At 36.6% G+C, this 26,044-nt stretch overlaps 2 protein-coding genes across 3 annotated transcripts in view; one reads left to right on the top strand and one right to left on the bottom strand.

Moving 5' to 3' along the window:
* LOC136828736 (uncharacterized) overlaps window positions 1-26,044 on the top strand; it is a 116,851-nt gene that overhangs the window by 67,113 nt on the left and 23,694 nt on the right. The window lies entirely within an intron of this gene.
* LOC136828520 (organic cation transporter protein-like) lies at window positions 309-19,603 on the bottom strand. Of its 2 annotated transcripts, none has more exons than XM_067086550.1 (13): window positions 19,529-19,603; window positions 9,452-9,548; window positions 8,762-8,888; window positions 7,845-8,055; window positions 7,154-7,257; window positions 6,464-6,618; window positions 5,753-5,921; window positions 5,020-5,158; window positions 4,417-4,610; window positions 3,936-4,096; window positions 3,194-3,258; window positions 1,695-1,814; window positions 309-1,179 (listed from the first exon to the last, which is right to left on the bottom strand). In XM_067086550.1, the coding sequence occupies exons 1-13, from the start codon at window positions 19,562-19,564 to the stop codon at window positions 961-963; spliced, it is 1,797 nt and encodes a 598-aa protein (XP_066942651.1). In that variant the 5' UTR covers window positions 19,565-19,603; the 3' UTR covers window positions 309-960. The 2 variants fall into 2 exon arrangements, with proteins under 2 accessions (XP_066942651.1, XP_066942652.1); XM_067086551.1 differs by lacking the exon at window positions 19,529-19,603 and adding an exon at window positions 11,923-11,945.

The following is a 26,044-nucleotide window of genomic DNA, read 5'->3' as shown; positions in this document are numbered from 1 at the left end:
CCGACAAAAACTATGGCTACGGTTGGAGATCTGGTGGTCTAAAAATTAATTGTTTTAAGAGACGGATTTCTATATGGGCAATTTAGCCCTTGGTGCCACAGACGATACTAGTCTTGCCTGAAAAGTTGGCAAAGAAGCATGGTAGGAAAAATTCTGACAGACAGCCAGTCGTGTTGTAAACTTTGTAATATCACTGAGGCAAGAAGGATTGCATTATTAGACATGCACCTTTCATTTTATTTTATAAAGATAATTTAGTTCCCTTTGGAGTGTTTGAAATATCAAGGAAGACGATTCAAACTCCGAAAAATATTACTTCCCATATTTTTTATTTTCTTGTACTAATATGGACTTTTGCACCAAATATAAAAAAACTTTCTGTAAAAATAGCAACTAAGTACATAAAATGGGAGTCATTACTTGAATCAGAACATCTAAAATTGTAACTTTTCTCAATGGGCCTATTAGCAAAAATACAGTTTAATATATTTTTTACTAGAAAATTTTATTACATTTTTATTAGCTCTAATTATTAACCTGAAAGGATGTTTGCACAGCATTATTTCGGGCATGCCTAGAGTATTTACCAACAGCAATGCCAGTACATTAACATTGACAATGTCTGAAAGTGTTACTCTCGTCAATACCAGTGTGTAAGTTCTGGTAATAACACAAGTATTTTACACTACAAAGCCATTACGTTAATCCTGGTAATATCTGTAGGCATACACAACGACACTTAAACCTATGGACGGTCAATACAGCAACAACTGCGTAAAGGAACACTGCATTATCCCACTGAATGCCAATGTTCCGTGAGTGAGTAGCAGTTGTTACTTCTCTTGCCGCTCGAAAAACTGAAGCAATCCTTCGCAAGTTGAAGGGGCTGACAAATATTGTCTCCAGGAAACGTCAAATAGAAAACTAAAACTCTGTATTTATCTTCTCTTAGAATGAATTCTAAACTTGGAATGCTTCTTTTCTTTTTGCTGTGTCTTTGGAGATGGTCGTAACTTCTTCTTCAATCCCTTTGTGCGATAGCCAGTATCTGTCTTCAGCATCTTGCAGGGTTTCGGGCAAAGGCTTGTCTTTGGTCTCTGGTAGCAAAAGGACCAGAGCACCCCCCATGATTCCGGCAAGACCGAAGGTAAAGCTTGGGGCCCACCACTGGTACTGGACCTGCATGGAAAGCAGTTCATGTGTTATGACTGGTTGTCAGGTACAGTCATATTTTGTTGGCATTCGATAGAAAATAAGAACTGGGAAAGTTACGTTAAGGGTCTTATTGGGAAAGGAACACATTAACAGTTAATTGCAATATATGGACCCAAAATAGTAAAGAAAGTTGGTTTTCTTTTCATTGGCACTGAAATAAAAGCACTTGGTGCTCTGTTGTATACCAAAAATGTCTAGTAAAGCAAAAATGCAATAAAGATGAAGCCCGATGAGGACAAAAACACGATAAAAGGAATGATTTACTGAAGTCCTGCAGGAAATGTGATATAAAATGACAAGATTTTGATAAACAAATGAAAACGATAAAAAAAAAACAGTCACTAAGACAGAGTAGCAGTTGTTCTCAAAATGGCACTTGGAGAACAATAGCAGAAGGCACAGAATCAAGACAATTCATAAACTCCAAGCACAGTTTCCTAGTATCAGTACTGAAGGAGTCATTAACCCAGGGAACTTACGGCGATGTCTGTGACCACTGGAGTGGACATTTCCCCGAGGGACCCGACCAGGTTCGTGAACGTGAAGCCTCTTGTACGGATGACAGTTGGGAAGAGCTCCGTGAGGAATAAGTAATTCACCTGAGGTCAGGGAAAAGTCATTATAAGTCGAATTGATCAGCTATATATTTGTGTGTGTGTGTGTATATATATATATATATATATATATATATATATATATATATATATATATATATATATATATATATATATATATATATATATATATATATGTGTGTGTGTGTGTGTGTGTGTGTGTGTGTGTGTGTGTCTGCGTGTATATACCAAAAAACACACTGAGTAATGGCAGTTTGATAGGTAAAAGAATAATTAATAAAGATGTGAAACATGAAATATTTCTAAACAGGCTCTCATAAACACAAATCTATATAAGATAGTTTGTCAGTTTTACACACATTATATATATGTTAAGAGGGCATTGCAGCTATTACAATTACATATGTATCTGGTAAAAAGTGATCAGTAGATTCTACACATACACACACACACACACACACACACACACACACATATATATATATATATATATATATATATATATATATATATATATATATATATATATATATATATATATATATATATATATATATATATATATTGTGTGTGTGTGTGTGAGTGTTGCACACAGACAGTACCCTCAGCCAACGGTAACTTCATATAATTCCTAGACAAAGCTGACCTGTACTTTACACTTCTCATTCAGCTGAGGAGATTTATCCACAAAGTGATTAATTCTGCAAAGTTATCACAGAAAAGACCATCATGACAACGTAGCTGATAAATAATCTGATAAGCTGAAGCCTGGTAAACTGACGACCGTAAATAAGTGAATTGCCCACAGAACACTTGAAAATGGTTGTGGAAAATCACTGAACGGAAGAAGAAAGCGATGTAGGGATGGAGGTACTCTTTACCATTTTAAAGCCAGACCAGAGTTATAAAAAAATTGACTATGTTAGAGCTGTTGCTTGAACTCATACTTTATTGGACTTATTCTCTTCACCAAATTTCTCGATATTATCTCTCTCTCTCTCTCTCTCTCTCTCTCTCTCTCTCTCTCTCTCTCAGCTGGGTTACTGTATTCTGTTCCACATAAGTCAAGATGAGGAGGAAACTTGAGGACATCTTTAGAAATCAATTGCATTGTGAACGAATAAATTTACTATACAACAAAAATAAAATGGAAATGAAGATTTCGATCTTTCCATTTTTCATAAAGTAGGAACGCTGTTTTCTCAAGTCAGGTTTTAAGAACAGGAGGCTCCAACTTTGCGCATGTACTCTCTGCTTGAAATGTTCGTTTCAAATCAGAACTCAAGTTTTGAAGCCTACCCTTTTTCTTATACTTCTATCCAGTGGAAATTCTCTTGTTGAGAAATAAACGTAATGCTATGAATTTCAAAACCCATAAAATGATCAACAGGCAGTTAACTCACCTGGAAGGCACCGCAGACTAGGCAGAAGGACGCCATGACCATGATCCATTTGGCCCACCAGTATTCTTTGAAATTATAAAAAAAAAAAAAAAATAGAAATTACTTCATTCATTGCGTTTTTCTGTGTTAAGTGTATTATTTATAGCAAACTTGGGTGCACAGCCGAAGCATTTCACAAACACAATTTGAAGGTTGTTTAAAAAGGACGGAGACAAAAAATTCAATCAAGTTCTATGAGAGGTGACTTATCAAAATTCACGGGTCGAAAATAGTTGTCTAAGCATTGATATAAGTTGATATTCCCATGTTCTATGATTAAACAGCAGTATTTTGAAGGAATAATTATGTTAGGTACCCTCTATCCAAATGGTTCTCAACGGGTAGACTACAGAATGTTTCTAGGTGAGCCCTGGGGTTAGACATTGGAATATGGAAACTGGTGGAAAAAATTAAGGGGCAGGTATCTCATCCAGGTGACGTGAGCTTTGATTTTATTATCTTTTGTTGATAGTTACTTGCAAGACTTCTATCATCAAAAGCTGCTGAAATTAAATTAGTAAAAAACTTTGTCTAGTAAAATATTTTAAATCTGATGAACACAATTTTCTTAAGGAGGATGAAAGGAAGGAGGGCCTTTGACTAGATAGGATCAAGAACCGATGTTGTAGCTTAACCAGTCTGCCCCATTGTTCACTAATCTAACTTACTGTTGTTCCAAATTATTTAGCCCACTTATTTTTACCTGCTGGAACGGGTAATTCCAAAAACAGCAAAATGCCACCAAAGGCCAGAGTTCCTGCCAACAGTGTTCTGCGAGGGAGTTTGAGAGTCAGGGGAATAGAGATCAGGATGGCAACCACGCCCATAGTTCCAGACAACGCCACGTATTCGAAGGGGTTAGAGCTGGAATGTAGAAGAAGAAGAGGTCAGTTATGACAGTGACTGATGACAATATTGCAGCCAACTGGTTATGATTGTTAATCAAGAGCCTCCAAGAACATTTTTATGGTTTGTAAATAAGTTAGCATTGTAACCTCAGAGATGATTGGTCATTCTTAATAAATGCTGCCTGTCTGCAAGTATTACGGAAGATATGTATTTCAGCAAGTAGCAAAATAAGAATATTTTTCAGAATTTTTTTGTAAGAAACAGCAAAAGAGCAAACTAGCAATGACTTCTGAACCAACCACTGCTTTGCGAAATGGCTCTAGACCAGTTATTACCTGGTGAAATTGTTGGCATTCAGAATTATGCCAATGTAAAGCGACCTCTTCAGAAGCCACATGAAGGGCGTCACGAAAAGAATCGTTCTCATACCGCGGGATTTAACACAGGCCGTCAACATCTGGCAGGTACTTATGTCATCTGTACTATTTCCGTTGCCCTGGAATTTCTCTGTGACAATGTCTTTGCTCATCTAACAGGAAGAGAAGGAGAATATAAATGGGAGTGACGACTATCGTTTACCAGAGAAATCTGTGAAGTCATAAATACGGTTTGAACTTGGGACCCAATTAATGTGAATCGCTGACGATTCCACCAAGTCGTCCAAACCAAAATGATTGAGTTTTGTTAATCGAGAACCATTTCTAAATTTCTAGGTGTGATCAGACCTGATCGAATGCAAGAATAAATGTAACAGTTCAACGAAAAGAAATCATCCACCCGAGCAATTTAAGTATTGAACTGAAATGTTATATTATGCTTTACATGCTTTCAGAAATGTAACTTTGATGAGCTAACTGCTTCATCACATTAATTCCTTCTTCATGATGCTAAGGAGAAACAACTATGATTGGACTTCTGAAGACTTGCACATCTTATACCTGGCTAAGCTTATCCAGTGTGACGGAGCTTGCGGAACTGAGAATAACTTTGTTTTGAGAGGCAGCTTTCTTAAGGATATCGACGGCTTCAGTGGACCTTCCTTTTTGTAGGAGCCATCGGGGGGATTCGTCAATAAGGCTGGAAGGACATAAATGAAGTATTAACAGTATACTAGGCTTATTGTAAGGAAAGACATTAGATAATCTATTTCGCAACTGACAATTGTTTACAGTTGTCGATAGTCAGCTGTTTCATGGGATCATTGCTTTAAAGAAAATGTACGCAGTTTTTGAGCATAATATGTGACTCTAACTCATACACTCAATGACAGTTGCTTCATTGACAATAATTATGATATTTAATTTAAACATAAACATGAAGGATAATAGACTTGGCAGAGGAATGTAGTTCCATAGTAACATCAGAAACGCAATGCTTTGAGATCAAAAGAATGGCATCAGAACATGTTGGAGGCAGTCGTAAATTTACACAGACATCTTAGGTAAATGTGAGAAACGGCTCCTATAGAGAATGTCATATGGCAAAGTTTGGTTATGTTAAGACTTTAGTTGATTCTTACTGCATTTTCGATCCGTAAGTTAATGTTAATAAACCTGAAATTAAATCATAAAAACAAATTCATCATCTCTGAATCGTCAATTTCGCTTATCAACTAGCAACTGACGCTACGAGGTAATAATTAACAGTTACAAAGTGACAGACAACACTTACAAAGTGATGGGAACGAAGAGGAGGAGAGGTGTGTTGCAGGCAATAATGAGCTTCCTCCAGTGAGGCAGAATGTAGGAAACGCCTGCCAAGACGGCCATGAACAGGAAGTAGATCAAACCAGGCAGCATCGCAGTTATGGTGCGCTGGCTGGGTGGCGAGATCTCGGATACTGTTCAAAGACAATGTATGGGTGAAGTTAAGTGATATCTGCAGTCTTATTTACATATTGAGGTGGTATCTATCTGCTCAATATCTGCTGCTTTTATGGCTACTTGCTTAGCTATATACAGCACAATGGAATAGGTAATCAACCCTCATATTCCTGCCTGGTACTTTGGCTGGCAAGTCAAAGCACTATTCAGATAACTAGGTATAAATTGATATTACAAACATGAGAAAACAAATCACAATATGGGCTGAAAAGGAGAATTATGAAAATAAATGTTTTGTGTGAAAGAAATATATAAAGCCACAAAATTTATATTGCTCTTTTCTAGTCTCTAGAAGTCATCGCTTTACACAGGACTACCATGTAAATATAGTTTTCCTGTCTTACACTAAAACACACAAAGTAATGTATCATTATTAAGGTGCTGTCATGAATATTGGACAATATTCTCAGTATCAGATAACTTGTTCAGTATTAGACAATGTATTTTCGTATAACATTTTCAACATTACATAATGTCTCCAGGCACATGAAATACTTACTGAGGGTGTACATTGGGAAGAGCATGAGTATGGTTCCAGTTCCACTTAAGATTCTAACAAAAATTACGCCCCAATACCAGGGCGATATGCTTGTGATGATGACTGTTACCAGGGTCAGCAGACCTCCAATCTGAAGAGTCCTCTTACGACCCAACCTGTCCGTGGAAAAAACGCGTGAAATCTAGGTCAAGTCTGTCTTCATGGTAGGGCAATTCTAGAATTACTGTAGCTAACTGATCGACAGCTCTGGAAGGTGCAGTACAAGACATAACATTATTTCTGAGGCCCCTAAAATTCAGAACACAGTGCTTTGAAACGCTACCGCTCTGAAGCTGAGTGCTACGGTTCGAAGCCTGGCATTTTGCTAGAGGTTTAAATATCTGGGAAACCAAAGATGCATATAAGAGAACTACATTTCGGAAATTCACAGCCCCTTTTGGAGCTGAAATTCAGGATTTTTCATGATAATAACAACAGAAACGTGATAATAACCACAATAAATGTAACAAGAATGTCTCGACATTGAAAAGAAATACTTTGGGAGGGTGATCACCATAATATCTTGCTGTCTGAAAGTGTTTAGAGGATTTTAAGGACTCAGCACAATAATCTGGAGTATACCAACTACGGATTTTATAAGGAGAGAAACACACGCAAAAATAGAAATATATAGATCGTTGAGAAACTTACCAGTCACTCATCTGCCCACAGAAAAGACAACCCAAAATGGCGCCGATGGAATACGTCATTTGAAATAAAGGTCTGAACGATGAATCTTCGCAAACCAGATTCCACTGAAATTCAGAATAATCCTGCATTAATGCACAGTATCTGCAGATTTCAAAAAGAAGAAATACACGAAAAGTTTTCCTGACAAATAACAGAAAAGCAAAAATGTAAAAGGCCAAAAGTAAATCAAGTCCCAAGTATGAATTGTTCTTGAGCGTCCACGGAACAGGCAGTTGGTAGGGCAAATATAAAATTTAAAAAGTGCAAAATAGTACATTACCTTTATCTGAAAAGTACTAAACACCTTCAGTGGATGAGAATTTTATCGCTAGGCGATCCACAAAGCATGCGTGAAATGGAAAGACTGCTCGAAATAATATTAACACAAGTCAGGTGTCTAGATTCTACATTTATATATTTTAAATACACAAATTCAGTTAACCAAGTGTGGATCATAGGAAGCAGGCAATTTCAAACCAAATAAACAAGATCCTAGTAAAAAGAATTAAAACATTGATGAAAAAATCGATGAAGAATGCAAATTCTTAAACATTTTGGCACAAAAAAAACAACAATCTACTGAAAAAATCAATGCATCACCAGTTAGAAAAAGCAAATAAAAAAAACACAAGCTGAACGTTCGAAAGCATACCTCACTAATGACGGTTGAATCAAAGGTCGAAAAATCATACTCAATCAGAGGGCAAGATGGCAAACCGGTGGCTTTTTGGCTCAGACTTATTTTGGAGACACCATCTGGAAGCGCTCTGTTGATATAAGGCCCAGCGTCGCTAACTGGTGTATATATTTCCTGAAGACATTGGCTTGGGAAGTCATATAATAGGTCTTCGTCAGTGGTGGTTCTGTAATTTTCCATACAAAAAGTGAGTAAATAAATAAAAGAACATAGGCACATCAAAACGAAACTCTGCACTTCAGAATAAAATAAAAATGTAATAAACGGGACAGGAAAGAACTCCCCAAAATAAAAAAAAACTCATATACTGTAGAGCAGTGTAAGTCATAACTCAGAATTATTAAAGATACCATGTATAAAAGCGAAAGGACGTGAAGAAGAAGGAGCGTTAGGGTTACCGATTGATCGAATTGCCTGAGGGCCAACACAGGACGTGAAGAAGAAGGAGCCTTAGGGATACCGATTGATCAAATTGCCTGAGGGCCAACAAAGGACGTGAAGAAGAAGGAGCCTTAGGGTTACCGATTGATCGAATCGCCTGAGGGCCAACAAAGGACGTGAAGAAGAAGGAGCCTTAGGGCTACCGATTGATCGAATTGCCTGAGGGCCAACCCTGGCGAGAAGTGGGGGAGGAATAAACTCAGCAAAAAAGAAGGGATTATCAATCATCATTAATACTTGGGATGATGGTTATTCAGAAGTAGGTTAAGCTGCTTTTGACCTTATTTTCTTTTCCAGTGAGACAATAATAACTGCACACTCACATTACTATTTTATTTTCTGTTTCCATTTCTATTTGTTAAATGAGAACCCGTTTTGTGTTAGGCAGAATGAAGAGAAGTCAATATCACTTAGATCCACGTTTTAATTACCTTTTGTTGTCGGTGTCATCTGCAACGCTAGGAGAGTGGGTACTGCTATTCAGGTGGGAACAGCGGAATGGCACAGGTGCACTAAATAGGGTGGAACCCACTTGTTGAGCTGGGCCAGTAGCGTGTACTGAAAAGCAGCAATAGTGATGCTCGATAAGGGAATCTGAACATTCATTTCTATCTTTGAAAGTCAAATGATAAATATAGTGTATAATGGTTTACAAATTATAGTCACAAGAGTTTCCAGTGGTTTGACTCTGCTTTAAGGCCACGTTTTAGTCAGCTGCTTTAGTCTCAGTGTCGTAACTGAAGATCTTTGTCATTTTTACAAATACTACCTATTTTTGATAATTAAATGTTTAACATGGCTATTTTACTTACAGTTTATGAATATTTTGTACACGAGTTCATTCTTACTTCTGATAAGGCGTTTCAACTGGTTCCAGAATTATCCCTTATTTATGCTGAATAAAAAACTACGAATTTTTTGTAACCTTTTTCAACATTCGCTCACTAAAGTTCAAAATCTTTTCCATTCAGATCGAAATGGTATTTACGAAGTACAAATTTACGGTTCATTCATTTCTACCGTTAGGTTTTGGACTCCACATTTCAGCCATCGAATCTAGAATGTCTTCGATCTGAACAGAGGCACAAAGCGTGTGTTCCACAGAGGTTCCTGATACTCACATAGCAGGGAGGCCACCAAAACGAGTCCCTGCCAACGGCCGAACCCGATTTCGGTTAGGATCCCCTCCACGCTATCGGCCGCTGCCATTGTTGAGGCCTGAGAGACGAAAAGGGGAAAGAAGTGTTATACCGAGAGAAATAAGAGAGGGTATAAGAGGAAAGAGGGGAAAAGGTCTTGCTTTTGCATCGACTGATCACTGAGATTAAGAGAAAGTGAGGACCTGCAGGTCGTCTAGAAAATAAGAAGCCTGGTGTGGACCTTTGGACTACTGAAACCAAAAGAGCCCTTAGAGCCCTGGAGTGAAAAAAAGGGCGTGGGAAATTGTGGGGGGAAGGGATGGGCGGGGGGCAGAAGTGGGATCTAGGACTGCGGGGTCAAAACATGGAAGTTATTATCACCATTGGAAGTTATAAATAACTAAGATAAGAAAGCCAGAGGAAGAGAAATGCAGGAGGAAACAATTATTAGTTTACGGGAAATTTCTTTTACAAACATACATATATACATACATTTCATATTAATAAATAAATAAATAAATATACATACACACACACATATATATATATATATATATATATATATATATAAATGTATATATGTATGCATATATATATATATATATATATATATATATATATATATATATATATATATATATATATATATATATATATATATATATATATATATATATATGTCCTACGCATTCTCTTTGATGCAAAAGCGGTTTTGGGATGTTGCAAGCCATGCCCTTCTCCGTCCTGGTTGAAGCACACCACAGTCTTCTGGCCACCACTTCCTAAATCTACTGCATAAAGCAATGATAATCGAAACTGGGGCCTTTCTTTGGTGAGGTGATTGTTCATATTTACAGAACGCCTGCACAAGATCGATTTTCACCGGTTGCTGTGTTATGTGGCAACAATAAGGTCCCGTACTGGCAAGACAGATATAAGAAACCACTAACAAATCTGCTTTTTATAAGTCGGAAAACTTTGATGGCATCACCAGGAACAAATCAGAAGCTATAAAGATTTAAATAAAAATCACTGACACCAACTTTGTCTCTAACTGATTTACCTCTGCCATTTGTATCGGGGAATGATTACTGGGTTAGAGAGGCAGAGTAAGACAGAGACTGAGAGAAAGAGAGATAGAGATAGACACTGATACAGAGAGAACTCGGAGCGAGATGGCTGTTCGGCGGCCGCTTTCGCCAACAGCCTTGGGATCTCTGTCACGATCAGGACCAGGGGACCCATTAAATTAACTTCCCACGTTTCCGCCGTCGTACCCAATTTTCTTCCTCTAGATTCAAAGGTCCCTGAAAACGGGATGCTTCCTACGGCTGGTACTTTATTACGTTGGATATTTTATTGCGTATCAATACAATATAGGATGAGGTATCTTGAACATCTTTTTTTAAAGTCTAGGGAAAGTTGTAGCAGCTGGGACATCATTCTCTGCTAGGAAGAAAGGAGCGCCATTATCAAAGATAGAAATGGGGGATTCATGCAAGAACTGAAGAAGAAGAAACTAAGTAACTAAGGGGTCAAATTCATTTCTGACGACGCCAAGCCTTTTAATGAAAGCTGATTTGACTTAAAACGACTTTTCATTTACGCTTTGCTTGAGAGCAATCATGCGTCATTCAAACTAGATTCTTCTCTCTCTCACATCATTAACTGAAACAAGCAGAAAAAGCCATTCTTTATATGTTGAAGCATCGAGAAGGGCTGATATATATATATATATATATATATATATATATATATATATATATATATATATATATATAATATATATATATATATATATATATAATTTATATATATATTTATATATATATATACATATATATATATATATATATATATATATATATATATATATATATATATAATATATATATATATATAATTTATATATATATTTATATGTATATATATATATACATATATATATATATACATATATATATATATATATATATATATATATATATATATATATATATATATATATATATATATCGTATATGTGTGTGTGTGTGTTGCTTGTACGTGCATAAATAAAACAAGTATTCTCAAATATCTGAGTGGGAAAGGAAATGGATGATAGTATATAAAAGAATTACAGATATAAAGATTTAAAGTTCGTCCTAGAAAACAGAGATAAAAAATAAATTAATTTTTTCATAAATATTTTTTGGTAAAGTGCAGAAGAAGGAAAATAAACTGAAAAAAAAAATATTGTAAAGAAAAATAAAGATACTTGAGAGTTTCCGTTATTCAGAAACTACATATGACTTAGCCCTGTCATGAAACCTTAACAGGACTCTTTAACAGATATCCTAAAGCCTTCAGAAAGCGAAATAAAGTTTGCTTGAACAGTCTAAAGCCTAAAACTCAGAAAAATCGAGAGATGAATGATCAGGTAAAGTATGACCACTTCCTTTAGGGTTGGTTACCTGTGAGGATGGTATATTGCCGACCAACTGCCCTGTAACTCCCGCTCTTCCAGTATATATACCCGCAGAAACAACCCTGGTAACAAAGGACCCGGAATTCCTTAATTATGCTCCTGCACGACTCATAATCCATAATTCAGATGGTGAGTCGGATTTGTTACTGAAGACTCAGTGAATGAACTGCGACTCATTATGGGATGAGGTGATTTAAAAAAAAAAAATTCTTTCCATTTTTTTTTGTGCCATTGCCCGAAGGAGGTATTCCTCTTGTTTCCATATTTATTCATTGATGAGTCCTTTCTTCTTTTTCCGTCTTTGATTATCTTTTTCTCTCTTCTCTTTTCTTAAGCAAATGCTGTTCCTTCAACTGAACGCACCAGTATTCCTCAGTTTTTATCGCTTTTACTTTCTTATTTTCTCCTTTTTTTTCTTTTCACGTGCCTCACCTTCCCCTTGTCCCTTATGTTTTTTTTTCTTCTTCTTCTTGTCTTCCTGTTTATATTTGCCTTCCCCTCTTCTCTAACCTCCTCGTTTTCTTTAGTGTAAGATGGTCTTTCCATTTTCGCTTTCTTTGCTATTTTATTCCTTCCTTTCTCCCGGCCTGCACCATCTTCTCTTTTCATCAAATTTTGCTTTGCCCTTCTTTCCGTAAGTGGAAGAAGCGAAGGTAGTTGTCATTATTATGGGCGAAAACTAAATTTTAACTTTGTGATAACTGACGCGAAGTAAACACTTTTTTATTTTTATGATAAAATTTTCCAAGTTCACAAATTAAGTTTAAAGGAGATTCATACAATACTACAATAATGTTGCAGCGGGAGATATGCTTCTTTTTTATCTTGCTTGTTGAGATATTCAGGACGAAGGTTCAGGTGAAGAAGAAGACAAAGAAGCAGAAGAAGAAAATGGAGAGAAATATATAAAAGAACAGGAAGGACTGGCATTTGACTCAATTCTTCTTCCATGGGCGCGCGCCAAGATCTCTAGACATTCTGCTCTGAACTGACATTCATTTCCTTGGCCCTAAAGAACCTGTTGAGAAGGAAGACTGTGACCTGCATTTTTTGTTAAGAACTGAACACATTTAAGCGTCATCGTGGGTTTACTGGCATTTTAGGAATGAAATAGACTTGACTTGAAATTGCAGTGTAATGAAATCCAGTAGGATACGACAATCACCGACTGATACTACCCAAAAGGCTCTTTGAGACTGTCGTGCGGAAATGAATGGTGAAAACGAAGGACGTGTCACTCAACAGATACTCAACAGCATCTGCTCATTATTTTTTCAGACATTTCACGTGAGTACGTGATGAATCATAATCGATCTCTCGGAATGGTCTTTTAATTGAGGCATCCTGACTTTGTCGTCGGAAAATCATTCCCAGACTTACAGTCTCGAGAATTTTTACAGTGGATACGCTAATCCGGAGTCAATATAGATAGGGTCTGTTCACGCGGCGGAGCTTAAACCTAGCCCCGCCCCTTGTGAAACGTCATCGTAGTTGCATCCGGCCAGACTGCCGCCTGGTCCCATCTCATTGTCATGAGCTACACCTTCCCATGCACACTATTTATGAAAGATGCCGGGTTATTGCGCTGTCTTCGGTTGCTACAATGTCAGAAGAAACACAAAATGTAAAGGAATAAGATATTTCAACTCTGAGTAGGCATGCAAAATAATTTAAATGTGAATCTGGTGTTGTGGTAGAAGTTATATCATTGTTAAGATAAAAAAGTGACACTTTAAAAGACGTTGAAAAAATTGTTGTCCTATCATTTGACGAAATTACTACAGCAAGTGAATGGGACTATGAAAAAGGGAGTGACACTGTACAAACCATACAACAATGTCCAGGTAATAATGCTAAGAGGTCTTATTGGTAGGTGGAAACAGCCTATCTTTTATGATTTTGATAAGTCGGATTTGCACAATAAGTTGCTGAATATAATAGCTGAAATCGAAAATGCAGGTTATATCATTGTTGCTATTGTTCATGACTTAGGGGCTACTAAATATGAGAATTTGGAAGCATTTTGGTATAGACCCAATCAACTCAAATAGAATTTCCTTCGAAAACCCGTGTGCAGATAGAGAAATATTCGTTTTTGCAGATGCACTAAATATGCTTCAGTTATTAAGAAACCATTTAATTGACTCGGGATTTGTTTTAACCACTAGTAGGTATGTATCATCACGGTACATTCAAGAAATAATACGGAAAACTGAAGATGAATTTAAAAGTTCATGAGATCTCAGAAATAAATCTTAATGCGTCAGGGTCTCAAGGCCAGCGAGTGTGTCTAGCAACTAGACTTCTATCAAAATATTTCGCTGCTTCATTGTTTTAACCACTTGTAGGTATGTACCATCACGGTATGTTCAGGAAATAATATGGAAAACTGAAGATGAATTTAAAAGTTCATGAGATCTCAGAAATAAATCTTAATGTCAGGATCTCAAGGCCAGCGAGTGTGCCTAGCAACTAGACCTCTATCAAAATATTGCGCTGCTTCAATAAGTTATTTAGGCGAGAATGGTATGTTAGAAGGTGATGACTGGGCAGATACCTCAGACTTTATTTTACTCGTTAATACTGGCTCGATGTCATGAATTCTCACGGAAAATACGGAGATGTCGAGTCACGTAATGCATTTGGAGTTAAAATTGATGCACAAATTGGAATACTTGATAGGGTGAGTGAAATGATGAAAACAATGAGAGTGAAAAGTGAAAAAACAAGATGTCTGTACCCATTCCAAAAAGGGATGATATTATCCTGCGAAGCATTAAAAGGGCTGTTTGAGATGTTGTGAAACTGCTCAAGACAGATCACATAATAACAAGACGGCTCAATCAGGACTGTACTGAGTATTTTTTTGGCTGTATCGGACAAATGGCAGGGAGTCATGATCACCCAAACGCCGTCCAATCTAAGTATAGACTCGGGGAAACATCTGCTTGGCAAGAATGTCTCTCTGATGAGTGAAAACAGTAATTCAAGCAGGATTGTAGAGAATACGGAATGTGTTTCAAGTGGTAGTATTTCAGGTAGGCCTAACCCATGTACATCATGTGATAGTTTCCCTCACAATTCGTGCAATGCATCAAGCGCAACAGGACTATCAAATGACTCCAATCTTGCACTCGAATTATGTTTAACATCTATGTTGTTCAGCGATATTGAATTTCATGATAACGATGATAATGATGCAACAGCTTTATGTGATGATATGTGCCCTAATTTTGATAACCCAGTGTCAGATGTAGGTGATAAGTTAGAAGAAGAATCTTTAAGATACACTGGGAGATATATGGCAAGAAAATTCATCACCAATACCCATATCTAGGAACAAAAGATGGCAGAACTACTGATAGCAACACATGGATTAAGAGTGCCAGCCAAGAGAATTTGTACTATCCATCTGAACCCTTCTATTCCCAGCTATCTATTATGAGTAAATTATTCAAAGCCATAAACGGCAAGACACTACATGATGGCAAAGACTGCCTGCTGAATTTGGTTTCGCAGCTAAAGAAATCGGATAAACTATCCTTGCCTAATGAAATTGTGCATTCCTTTGGTAAAATTGGTATTTTCTTTAAAATTCGTCATTTAAATAAAAGAAAACTTATCATAGAAAAAAAGAGTAGCACTAAGCGGATGTTAACTAGGAAAGCTTAGAAAAAAATCTCTTGAAAAAATTTGTGTCTATATGTCATACATAAAATTCTTCAAGTGAAGACTATCCGGAGTTGTTTGTTATTTGTTTGATCATTTTTTTCCCTAAAGGACTATATATTATATAGATTTTTCTTATGAAGTCAAATAAATGCAAATACCTTTCTGTACTTTTCCCGAAAATATTATAATCGTTTGATGCATGTATGAATATTACCTTTATGTCTACAGTATGCGTCATATGTAAGCTTGTGTTCGGATGTATATTTATGTGATATCGAGTATTGATGAGAAACTTGCTTCAAATGTGTTCTCTGTATCATGTATCATATTCTTCATCATTTATTCCTTTTATTCCTTACATGCTATATGATATCATTCTCATACTCTTAATATTGTTTTCTTTTTCGTGGTCAAGTCATGCAAATGCAACTGCCTTTTTTTTTTACAACGTCGTTTGTCCACATTTTCCATGTACTTATTGTATAACAGTTAGGATTCATAATAAGATTTGGAAAATGTAATTAACCTGTCATTCCAACCTTTATCATAAATAAAAAAAAGTTTGTTTTTCAAAAGTTAAGTATACCTTAGTTTAAAGACCACTGAGCTGATTAAAGCTCTCTAACGAAGGATTTGACTTATTTTCGTGGCTAAGAACCAATTGGTTATTTAGCAACGGGATACATCTTATTGTGGAATCCGAACCTCATTAGAGAGAAATGAATTTCTATCACCAGAAATAAATTCCTCTAACTCTTCATCAGCCGGAGAGGGAATTGAACTCCGGCCCATCGTTGACAGTCTGAAAATGAGATATGAAAGCAGCGACAGAATCAAATACAGTATTTATAATCTTGATAAGCATGAATGAATAAGAGAAAGAAAAAACATGTTATAAAGTTGAGAGAGAATAAACCAAGTTGTCATGTATAAAAATCTGCAAAGAATACACCAAACCAGTATAAAGGTCAGCAAATGAATAACTAAAGAAACATAAAGAAAGCTGTAGTAGCTATGTGTGACTAAATGGGAGAATGGGTATTAGAAAAACATCATGCATGTAACCTATTTGAAAATTTTTATCAAACACCCCATGCAGTAGATTAAATGCATAAAAACTAAAGATTTCTTAGTTAATTCAATAGGTAAGCTCGGAAGTGTAACGCTTGTGACGTCACAGTATTAACTCTGCCCTACCGCCTGAGTTGAACAGACCCTTTTGCATCGACTATGCTCTAATCTACACAAATAAATCACCGAAGCAAAGAAAATAATCCAAAGGAAAAGAGACAGTATTATCCCCACTCCATGTAACAACTCACGCTACTCTTAAGATAATGACTTGGCAAGCTTGCTCCGAGTTCTCTCTGAACCGATTATACATTCGCTATCTTATACTTAACAGCTCTTGAACGAAAGGAGTTAAAAGTCATATGATAATCATAATTCTTCTGGGCCCTTCCCCTTTGTTTATTCCCCCTCCCCCACCTTCTCCATTTAAAGATCGAATAGGGTCTTTTTTTGTTGGGGGGGGGGGGGAGGGAAGGGAAGGGTGGAGGAGGGAAGAAGAGTTGACTACATCTTGTTTTATGGAATACGCCATCTCGACAGTAGCAAGTCATCGTGTGGAATGATTCGTAAATGTCGAATCTATAACTTTTTGCAGCTACTGGCACATACACAAACACGAAAGTTAGTAGCCTATTTTACACGAAGCTTTTAACTATGTGGGCATCTGTTTGCTTGTGAAACCTCCCTTCAAAAATCTGGCTACATTCTCTATCCACATCCAAAGAAAACTTCTTTTTGGTTTGTTCGTTCTACCAACATAATGATCATAACAATCAAATTAACATACAATAGCTCTTTTTTTATCATAATACTATTTAACTTACTCTTTCGTTTACTTTCTACTAAACTTAATCCGACTCATTCTCCTCATTAATTACATGGCCCAAGCACAATTATTATAATTCTCTTTTGAAACCTTTACCTCGAGCAATCAAATTGCTTTAAAAAAATGTTTGTACAGCGTCCCTCTTTTGCCATTCAGTGCCATTCACACCACACCACGGGTTCTTATCAAGTTCATCTCTATGGCGAACAGCTAACATTTCGTTCCCCCGAAGTTAAGAGATTCGTTCATTAGCCTCCTCACGCAACAAGATTCATAAACACCTCGAAGTAAACAACTTGATGCAATGAGAATATCATGACAGCTTTATCCGGTTCTCCGGTGCATCTCGTCAACGTTACAGTTCATGAAACCAAATCTAATTGGGCGGTACCGTGAGACGAACTCCCAACTTTAAGGCGACGACAGAATGTAGAGAAAGTCTCCTTAGGGCAAGAATCCAATGGGCAACCAACCGACTTGAACCCGATATATCCTCTGTGCGCTAGGCAACAGCCAGGCAGATCTCGCCAAGTGTGACCTCGACCAATTGGGACGACTTCATCACAATCTCGGTGGGTCCTGTTGTGATCTCGCAGACTGAGGGTAACATTAGGTACACAATAATGTCTTTTTTTTTTGTTAGCACTTTGTCTCTCTCCTCAGTATAGTTGGATGGCAACTGTTGCAGTTCTTTTGAGTGAGGTTGCGTTTTCTTTTCTAGATTTTTCATATTTTCTCTCAAAGGGAGACTCGGTTCATTCTGACGTCAATGTCACTTGGTGAGCTTTTTTTCTTTTTCTTCTTCTATTGTCACATTTTAGGCCAAGGGCAGTCGTTCTTGGCACTGGAGAAAAGTGATTCATTTAAATCTTAAACATTGGATACATAAACTTACTAAAGCCGAGCAGGCCGCTAATGCGAAGATACTGTACGTCTTTTTCAGCGACTTTCAAAGGAAACGAGGTGAACATTTTCTTCATTTCGAAGTAACTGAAAACCTGGAAATACCTTTCCTCCGAATAAAAGAGAAGAGAATATTAAAAAAATCCAAATCCGAATGAGGTCATTTATTAAGTTTTCATATCATTTGATTTTATATATTAATTAACGGTCCAAATCTAGCTCTAACCATCGAAAGAAACGAAAGGAGACAGAGTGTTACGGGTCTTAATGGACTCTCCTCCATAGCTGGGAATAGCATTCATTAAGTACTAATGGGCGGAGTCTAAGAGATGCCATGGGCCTCAAGATAAGCAATGTACCTATTGGCCCGAATAATGTGTTCTTTATAGCCCTTGAAATCAAAAGAGAAATTAAGGGTCATTTCTTTCAGAAATATTCTTCTATAAGCGGTTTGATTGCCGTATACTCTGTGACCTCTTAATGGATGCCATCCCCCATAATTTGTACAGTTGGTTAATATTTTGCAAATTCAGAATGGATGTTTCATGTGATTTCTTTCGTAAAATAGAATTTCTTGAGAAAGGAAATGCAAGAAATGGATTTTTCCCCCCTAGTTTAATCTGGGATATGACAATTTGGTTACCCTTTCCACAGGCCTCAAAAAACACTTTATTCACTGATGAAAATATTTCGACACCAAAATAAACGCTTATAGCTGACATTAGGCCGAGGACGAGCAGGACGTTCACGCACCATGAGTCTTGGTTGACCAGTGAATTTATTAAAACTTCCGTCACAGTATCATAGGTCATTGACCCCTTTATATACAACCATCTTAACCATCCTCATATTTGCTTTCTGTTGAGCTTATCACATTGGCAATTTCAATAGTAAAGTGAAATAACATGAGAAGGGTATTCAGATATTCTCTTTTAATGTCTCCAAAATCAGCAGGGATATTTTATGACTTTACAGCAAATTTAGTAATGAGTAAGCAGTCATTACTATCTCGTAAGCATTTACGAAGTCTAATGACTTTTAACAAAGATCTTTGAAAAGGAAAAACAAGCTATGAGACAAAATAAGGTAAAGAAAATAAAAGCAAGATACTAATTCTCACCTCCCATTCTGACGAAGCCAGATATGCAAACGACATCGTTTGCTGTTCGGGGAAGAAGAAGAAAGTACCAGCTCTTCCGAGATCTAGGAAGAGAAAGAGAGTAAAGAGTAGACAAGCACCCAAGAAGAATGTTGATTATCAAAGGAGCCTTTATCTTTCATCTTTACTTTTAGAAGATTATCTTCTCCTCTGAATTCCTGCTGATTGACTGCACACGTTACCTAGCACGCCATCAAGAGGTTAATCTTAATTCAGCACATGCTCCAATGGTTGGGACGCTCGCTTCACCTGCAAGAGAGCCCAGGTTCGGTTCCTGAGCAAGGGGGTACGCTTTACATGCATTCCATTACAACCCATTGAGCCTCTGTAAACTTGAGGCTGAAAATGATATGCCTAGCTGTCACTCAACTTAGGTAGGTCGCAGCTTGGGTGGGGAAAAGCACTGGACAAACCCCTTATTCTAATGAATATATATATATAATTGTAATAGCCACAATGCCCTCTTAATTTCTCGAATTCGTCGCGCTTTTCTGGATACGCTTGTCACTACAAAGCCTTAAGATCCAAGTGCAAGAAATTGAAGTGGTTATGATGTCCGGTCGCGGGAAACGAACCCGTGTCACCATAATCACAAGGAGGTCACACGAGTTCGTTTCCCGCGACCGGACACCACAACCACTTCAATTTCTTGCACTTGGATCTTAAGGCTTTGTACTGACAAGCGTATCCAAAAACTGCATAAATTCGAGAAGTTAAGAAGGGCATTGTGGCTATTACAATTACATATATATCTGGTAAAAGTGACCAGTGGATTCTACATATATATATATATATATATATATATATATATATATATATATATATATATATATATAATATATATATATATATATTTATATATATATATATATATATATATATATATATATATATATATATATATATATATATATATGCGTGTGTGTGTTTGTCATGTTTATAAGACATATATGCATTTCCAACAGCCACAGTGAAATCATAACCTCATCCCAAATTATTGGATATGTTTGTACTAAAATTCAGAAATAATCTTAAGGATATTATCGAAATACTTAATACGTCTAAACTAAATAAGGCAAAACCAATCAGGACTTATTCATCTCTCTCTCTCTCTCTCTCTCTCTCTCTCTCTCTCTCTCTCTCTCTCTCTCTCTCTCTCTCTCTCTCTATATATATATATATATATATATATATATATATATATATATATATATATACATACATACATATATATATATATGTTATTCCCAAGGAACAGTGAGTTGGATATGAAACGAAATTCGTGGCTTGATACCTTTGAACATATATAATTATATATGTATATATATATATATATATATATATATATATACATACATATGTATATACTGTATGTATGTATGTAGCCTACATACGCAGTATATATGTATAGATACAACATTTGATCATTAAGTACAAAACCCAAACTCCGGTAATCAAGGTCCTGGCAACGCTACGGCTTACGCAACTCTCTAGATCTTTGCCGAAAATAGGTAGTGGTCCAAGTACCTAATCTTCGTCCCTTTCATTTTCGCGGTAGTTTTATCCTGTGATGGGTCGTTTTACCACCACTACAATACACTTGTATAATTATCCAATACTAGTATTCACTAACCAGAATACGAAATTCACTAAGTGAAATCGTATCACAAGACTATCAACCAATGTGTGCAAAACCAATTTGGGGGTGAAAATAAACACTAAGAAAAATAACTTAATTTTAATACATGAAGATATAGACAGAAATGACGCCTGAACCACTAAATACAATAATTATAATAAAAAAACAATTACGCTTAATATATAAAGAAAACACTTACCCAATTAATAAATAGAAAAACAACACATTCAAACGCAATATGGAGGGGGCCCAGAAAGGAGGAGAAGTTCAAAAAGAATGAATAACCTAGCCAAAATACAACACTAAAGTATTCAGAGGTGGTCCTTGTAACAAAGCCGTGATCTGGTTAAACTATGGATCTCCACGTCTGGAGATTGAGACAGGGTGATGTCAAATTATGGGCCCAACTACGGCGCTGGCCTATAACTCCACCAATTCACAGGCCGTGATCCAACTGAGGCGTCTTGCTCAGCATACAAACTAATAAGTCCAAATACCGTACCGTTGGACAGAGAGGTCCCCTTGGCTATGGTAACTGAACCAAGGGCGTAGCAGGATAAATGAATAAATCCTCAAGCTGCTGAAGGTAGCGGATCCAAAATAATCCTAAGTTCAGGATGCCAAAAACGTAGCAGTCAACAGCAGCGGCCAAAATCAAGTAGAAACGCCCAGGTCAAGGTACAGAACACAATTCTTTATAATCGAACACCAACTTCTTTAGAGACCTACGTTTATCAAAACTCAAATGAGAAACTGAACTATCAAAATTTTTCAAAGAAGTTTTATTACCTGTTGGAAAGTTACCATCATTACCATATTTATCTTCATTAAATTCTTCCTCTGAAAAAGAATAAATATTATTATTACAATTTACAACCTCCCCAACTGTTGCCACAGGAATGACTTTATCCCTTTCCTTATATTCCTTTAACATATTAATATGGCAAAGTTGAAAGGGTTTCCTCCGTTCAGGAGTTTCTACCAAATAATTAACCTCGCTTATTTTTTTCAAAACTTTCCAAGGACCTGAAAATGAAGCTTTTAACGAATTACCTGGAAGAGGTAACAACACCAATACCTTGTCGCCTTCAGCGAAGTTACGAATTTTGGTCTTCCTGTCAAAGAAGTATTTCATTCTTCTCTGACTACACAACAAATTCTCACGAGCAAATTCCCAGGCCTTCGTCATTTTATCACCCAAATTAGTCAGATAATCTAATAAATTAATATCAGGAATGTCACCTTCCCATGACTCTCTTACAACATCAAGCGGACCCCGAACACAATGCCCAAAAACCAAATTAAATGGGGATAAACCAAGAGACTGACTTGGAGCCGACCGAAAAGCAAATAAAAGATATGGTAATTCTTTGTCCCACTCAGAGCCGTGACTTAGACAATATTTCCTAATCATCGATTTCAGAGTTTGATGAAACCTCTCCAGAGCACCCTGACTTTCCGGATGATAAGGAGATGAAGTCACATGCTTAATACCCAATTCTGCCATTTTCTCCTTAAAATATTTGCTAACAAAGTTTGTACCACAATCAGATTGAACCACCTTAGGCATTCCGAACCTAGTAAAAAAGTTAATTAATACCTCAACAATTTTTACACTTTTGATGGATCGTAGAGGAATTGCTTCTGGATAACGGGACATTTTATCCATCATGGTGAAAATATAAAGTATATATAAATATGTATATATATGTGTATATATATACATACATACATACATACATATGTATGCATATGCATATATGCTTATAAGTATGTATATGTATGTGTATTTATAAGTATACCTGTATATATACATATATATTTACATTTCAATATATACATACATACATACATACATACATACATACATACATACATACATACATACATACATACATACATACATGTGTATGTATATGCATATATGTGTATATATATGTAAACATGTGTATACATATACAAATGTATTTATATTTAAATATATAACCTACACAAAGGAACAGATGCATAAATCATTCATGAACGGTATGTAAGCGAAGTAATGATTAAACATATAAATGAAAATGAAATGATTAAATGAATAACAAAGACAAAACGGCCGGTCGTTGCCCCTAGTAACCCTCTCGTCATCGGTTTAGTTAAATTATCCTTTTGAAATGTTATCGGGACAATGGATCAGTCAATCAGTGAATCGTAATCCTTAAGGTAAATGAAATCAAAACTATATAAGACTTTCAAATTCTCTATATTGTTTTCTGTGGTTTAGGAAAACGGATTGTGTTATGCGTTAAGAGAACGTTATGGTTTTTAATAGCTTAGTTGCTCCGGAAAATAGAGTTTAGGCCAAAAGCCAAACGCTGGAACCTATAAGGTCATTCGGAGCTGGAAGGGAAATTGACAGTAGGTAGGTCTGAAAGGTGAAACAAGAGGAAAACCTTTTGCAGTTGCATTATGAAATAATTGTTAAGAGAGAGTGGATAGCAAGATGGAAGAAAGATAACAGGAATGGAGGTACAGTAAATGGAATGAAAGGGGTTGCAGCTAGGTGCCGAAGGAACGCTGCGAAGAACCTTTAAGTTAAGTATATCTTAGTTTAACCAGACCACTGAGCTGATTAACAGCTCTCCTAGGGCTGGCCCGAAGGATTAGATTTATTTTACGTGGCTAAGAACCAACTGGTTACCTAGCAACGGGACCTACAGCTTGTTATGGAATCCGAACCACATTATGTCGAGAAATGAATTTCTATCACCAGAAATAAATTCCTCTAATTGTTCATTGGCCGGTCGGAGAGTCGAACACTGGGCCAACAGCATGCTAGCCGAGAGCTCTACCCAACCCTCCAATGAAGAACTTAGGAATGCCTACAGTGCACCCCGTGAGGTGCACTGATGGCACTAACCTCTCTACGAAGTTAGTTGTTCTGAATATGAGCGAGCTTTGCCCTGATTGTAAGCTAATGTTGTGCTAAACATCAGTCTGGTTGTGCTAAATTTAAACCTGTCTTTTGTTGCTTGTAAACATGGCTATGTTGAGTATACGGTCTGTTACGTTTGTTCTGCACAGATACTGTACGCACACTGTATATATATATATATATATATATATATATATATATATATATATATATATATATATATATATATATATATATATATATAAATTTGCTTTGGTTGAAAACCTGGTAGTGCTGAAAGTAAACTTTGTTGATCGATGGCATAAATTGTATTTGTTCGAATATAAAAAGTTTTTAAATTTTTTGATAGATTAAATGAAATAGCCCCATCGATAAAAAAGTAGAACATTATTTTAGCGCTCGTAATGAGCTTAAACTGAGTGTTATAGCTGTAATGTTTAAGTGTTTGACTCTCAGAATTTGCACATAAATTAGTGAAAGGTTGGTGTTAACCCTAATGAACTGAGCTAACAATAAAGTTGAAGACCTGGATAATATTGTTGCAACTTTGGGAAAGCTGTAAAGTTAGGAAGAAAGAAGAAAGAGAGAGGCACTGAAAGTTAGAGAACAGTTCTGAACGATAAAGAAAGGAAAGGAAGAAAGAAAACAAAAGATGAACGAGAGGAAAAAGGAAAGAAAAATTAAGTTAAAATTAGAAAGAAAGAAGAGCGACAGGTTAAAGTGGGAAAATATGAACGGAAGTTAATGGAAGTTATACAGATGAGAAAATCGAGCGATAGAAAAATGAGAATGACAAGGAAACGAGAAAGAAAAGACCAATTAATTGAAAAGCAACGGAGAGGGGGAAAAAGTCTACGGAAAATATCGCCTTGGGTCATACGAGTTCTTTTCGTCACGAGCAATCTTGGGTCAGTATTTGTTAAAGTAGAAAGTTTTATATTTTTCATCTTATGAAAACTGTCTTTTAGGCAAACGGAAATAGGGAAAGAAAAAGAAGTCCCTCTTTCAGTTTTTCAGCAGAATAAGAGAAAGGAAAGTGGACCGAACAAAGGTAAAATTGAAAAGATGTGAGCCTTGTACTATGGAAATGATACGCTAAGATTTCCCAAATTTTGGGCTTTGGGGTGCTAGTCTGGGAGCAATGGAACAATTTGGAAATTATGAAATTGTCGTATCAAGTGAAATTGCATTTTGCCTTACCCCGGTGCTTGTTACGGTTGCAGGTTACATGAGGTTGGAGGAGTAGCACCGATTTGATTAATGAAATTTAGGCTGTCAAGGCGAGTCCCGGAGCATCAAGACAGTGAAAAGGAGTTTGGGGGGCTGGACAGTAAGTTAAAGGAATCCAGTAATAAAGCAAATGAAACGCAGGGATCGAAAGGTTTGAACTTGGAGAAGACCCCACTGAGAAGCAGAAGTAAGAGAAGTTAGACAGCAAGACTTACGTAAGCGGGAATGGAGGAAAAGTAAAGGTTAAAAAGTTAAAAAGTGTATGCAGCTAGGGGCTGAAGAGACGATGCAAACATCCTTGAACAACGTCTGCAGTGCACCACATGAGGTGCACGGTGGCACAACCCTCTGACAGAGGGAGAAGTTCTAAGTTTGCCTGTTGGCCACAGGAAACGCATCAGTAACCACATTCTACGCCAGATTCACAATGCTTTGTGGTTGCTGTCACCAAGGTGGTAATGTTCATTGTGAATGACATGGTGGTGCGATAGTGTAGTCGCATCGCATCTGGACATTTGCCACTAGTCTGTAATAGCATTGCCTGTCTCTAAGCGAGTATCTTTTATATTCTGGAGATGATAGGACTTGAGAATGATACGTGTGTCAACGTGATTTGAGACATGAACCTGGGCGTTAAACATACAGATGCCCAAAATAGAATTCTGTAGAGAAGGAAGCCTCGAGCAATACC

The sequence above is a fragment of the Macrobrachium rosenbergii genome, chromosome 43 (assembly GCF_040412425.1).
Source record: "Macrobrachium rosenbergii isolate ZJJX-2024 chromosome 43, ASM4041242v1, whole genome shotgun sequence".
In the NCBI taxonomy this organism is placed as follows: domain Eukaryota; kingdom Metazoa; phylum Arthropoda; class Malacostraca; order Decapoda; family Palaemonidae; genus Macrobrachium; species Macrobrachium rosenbergii.
This window is presented reverse-complemented; position numbering and strand designations above follow the sequence as displayed.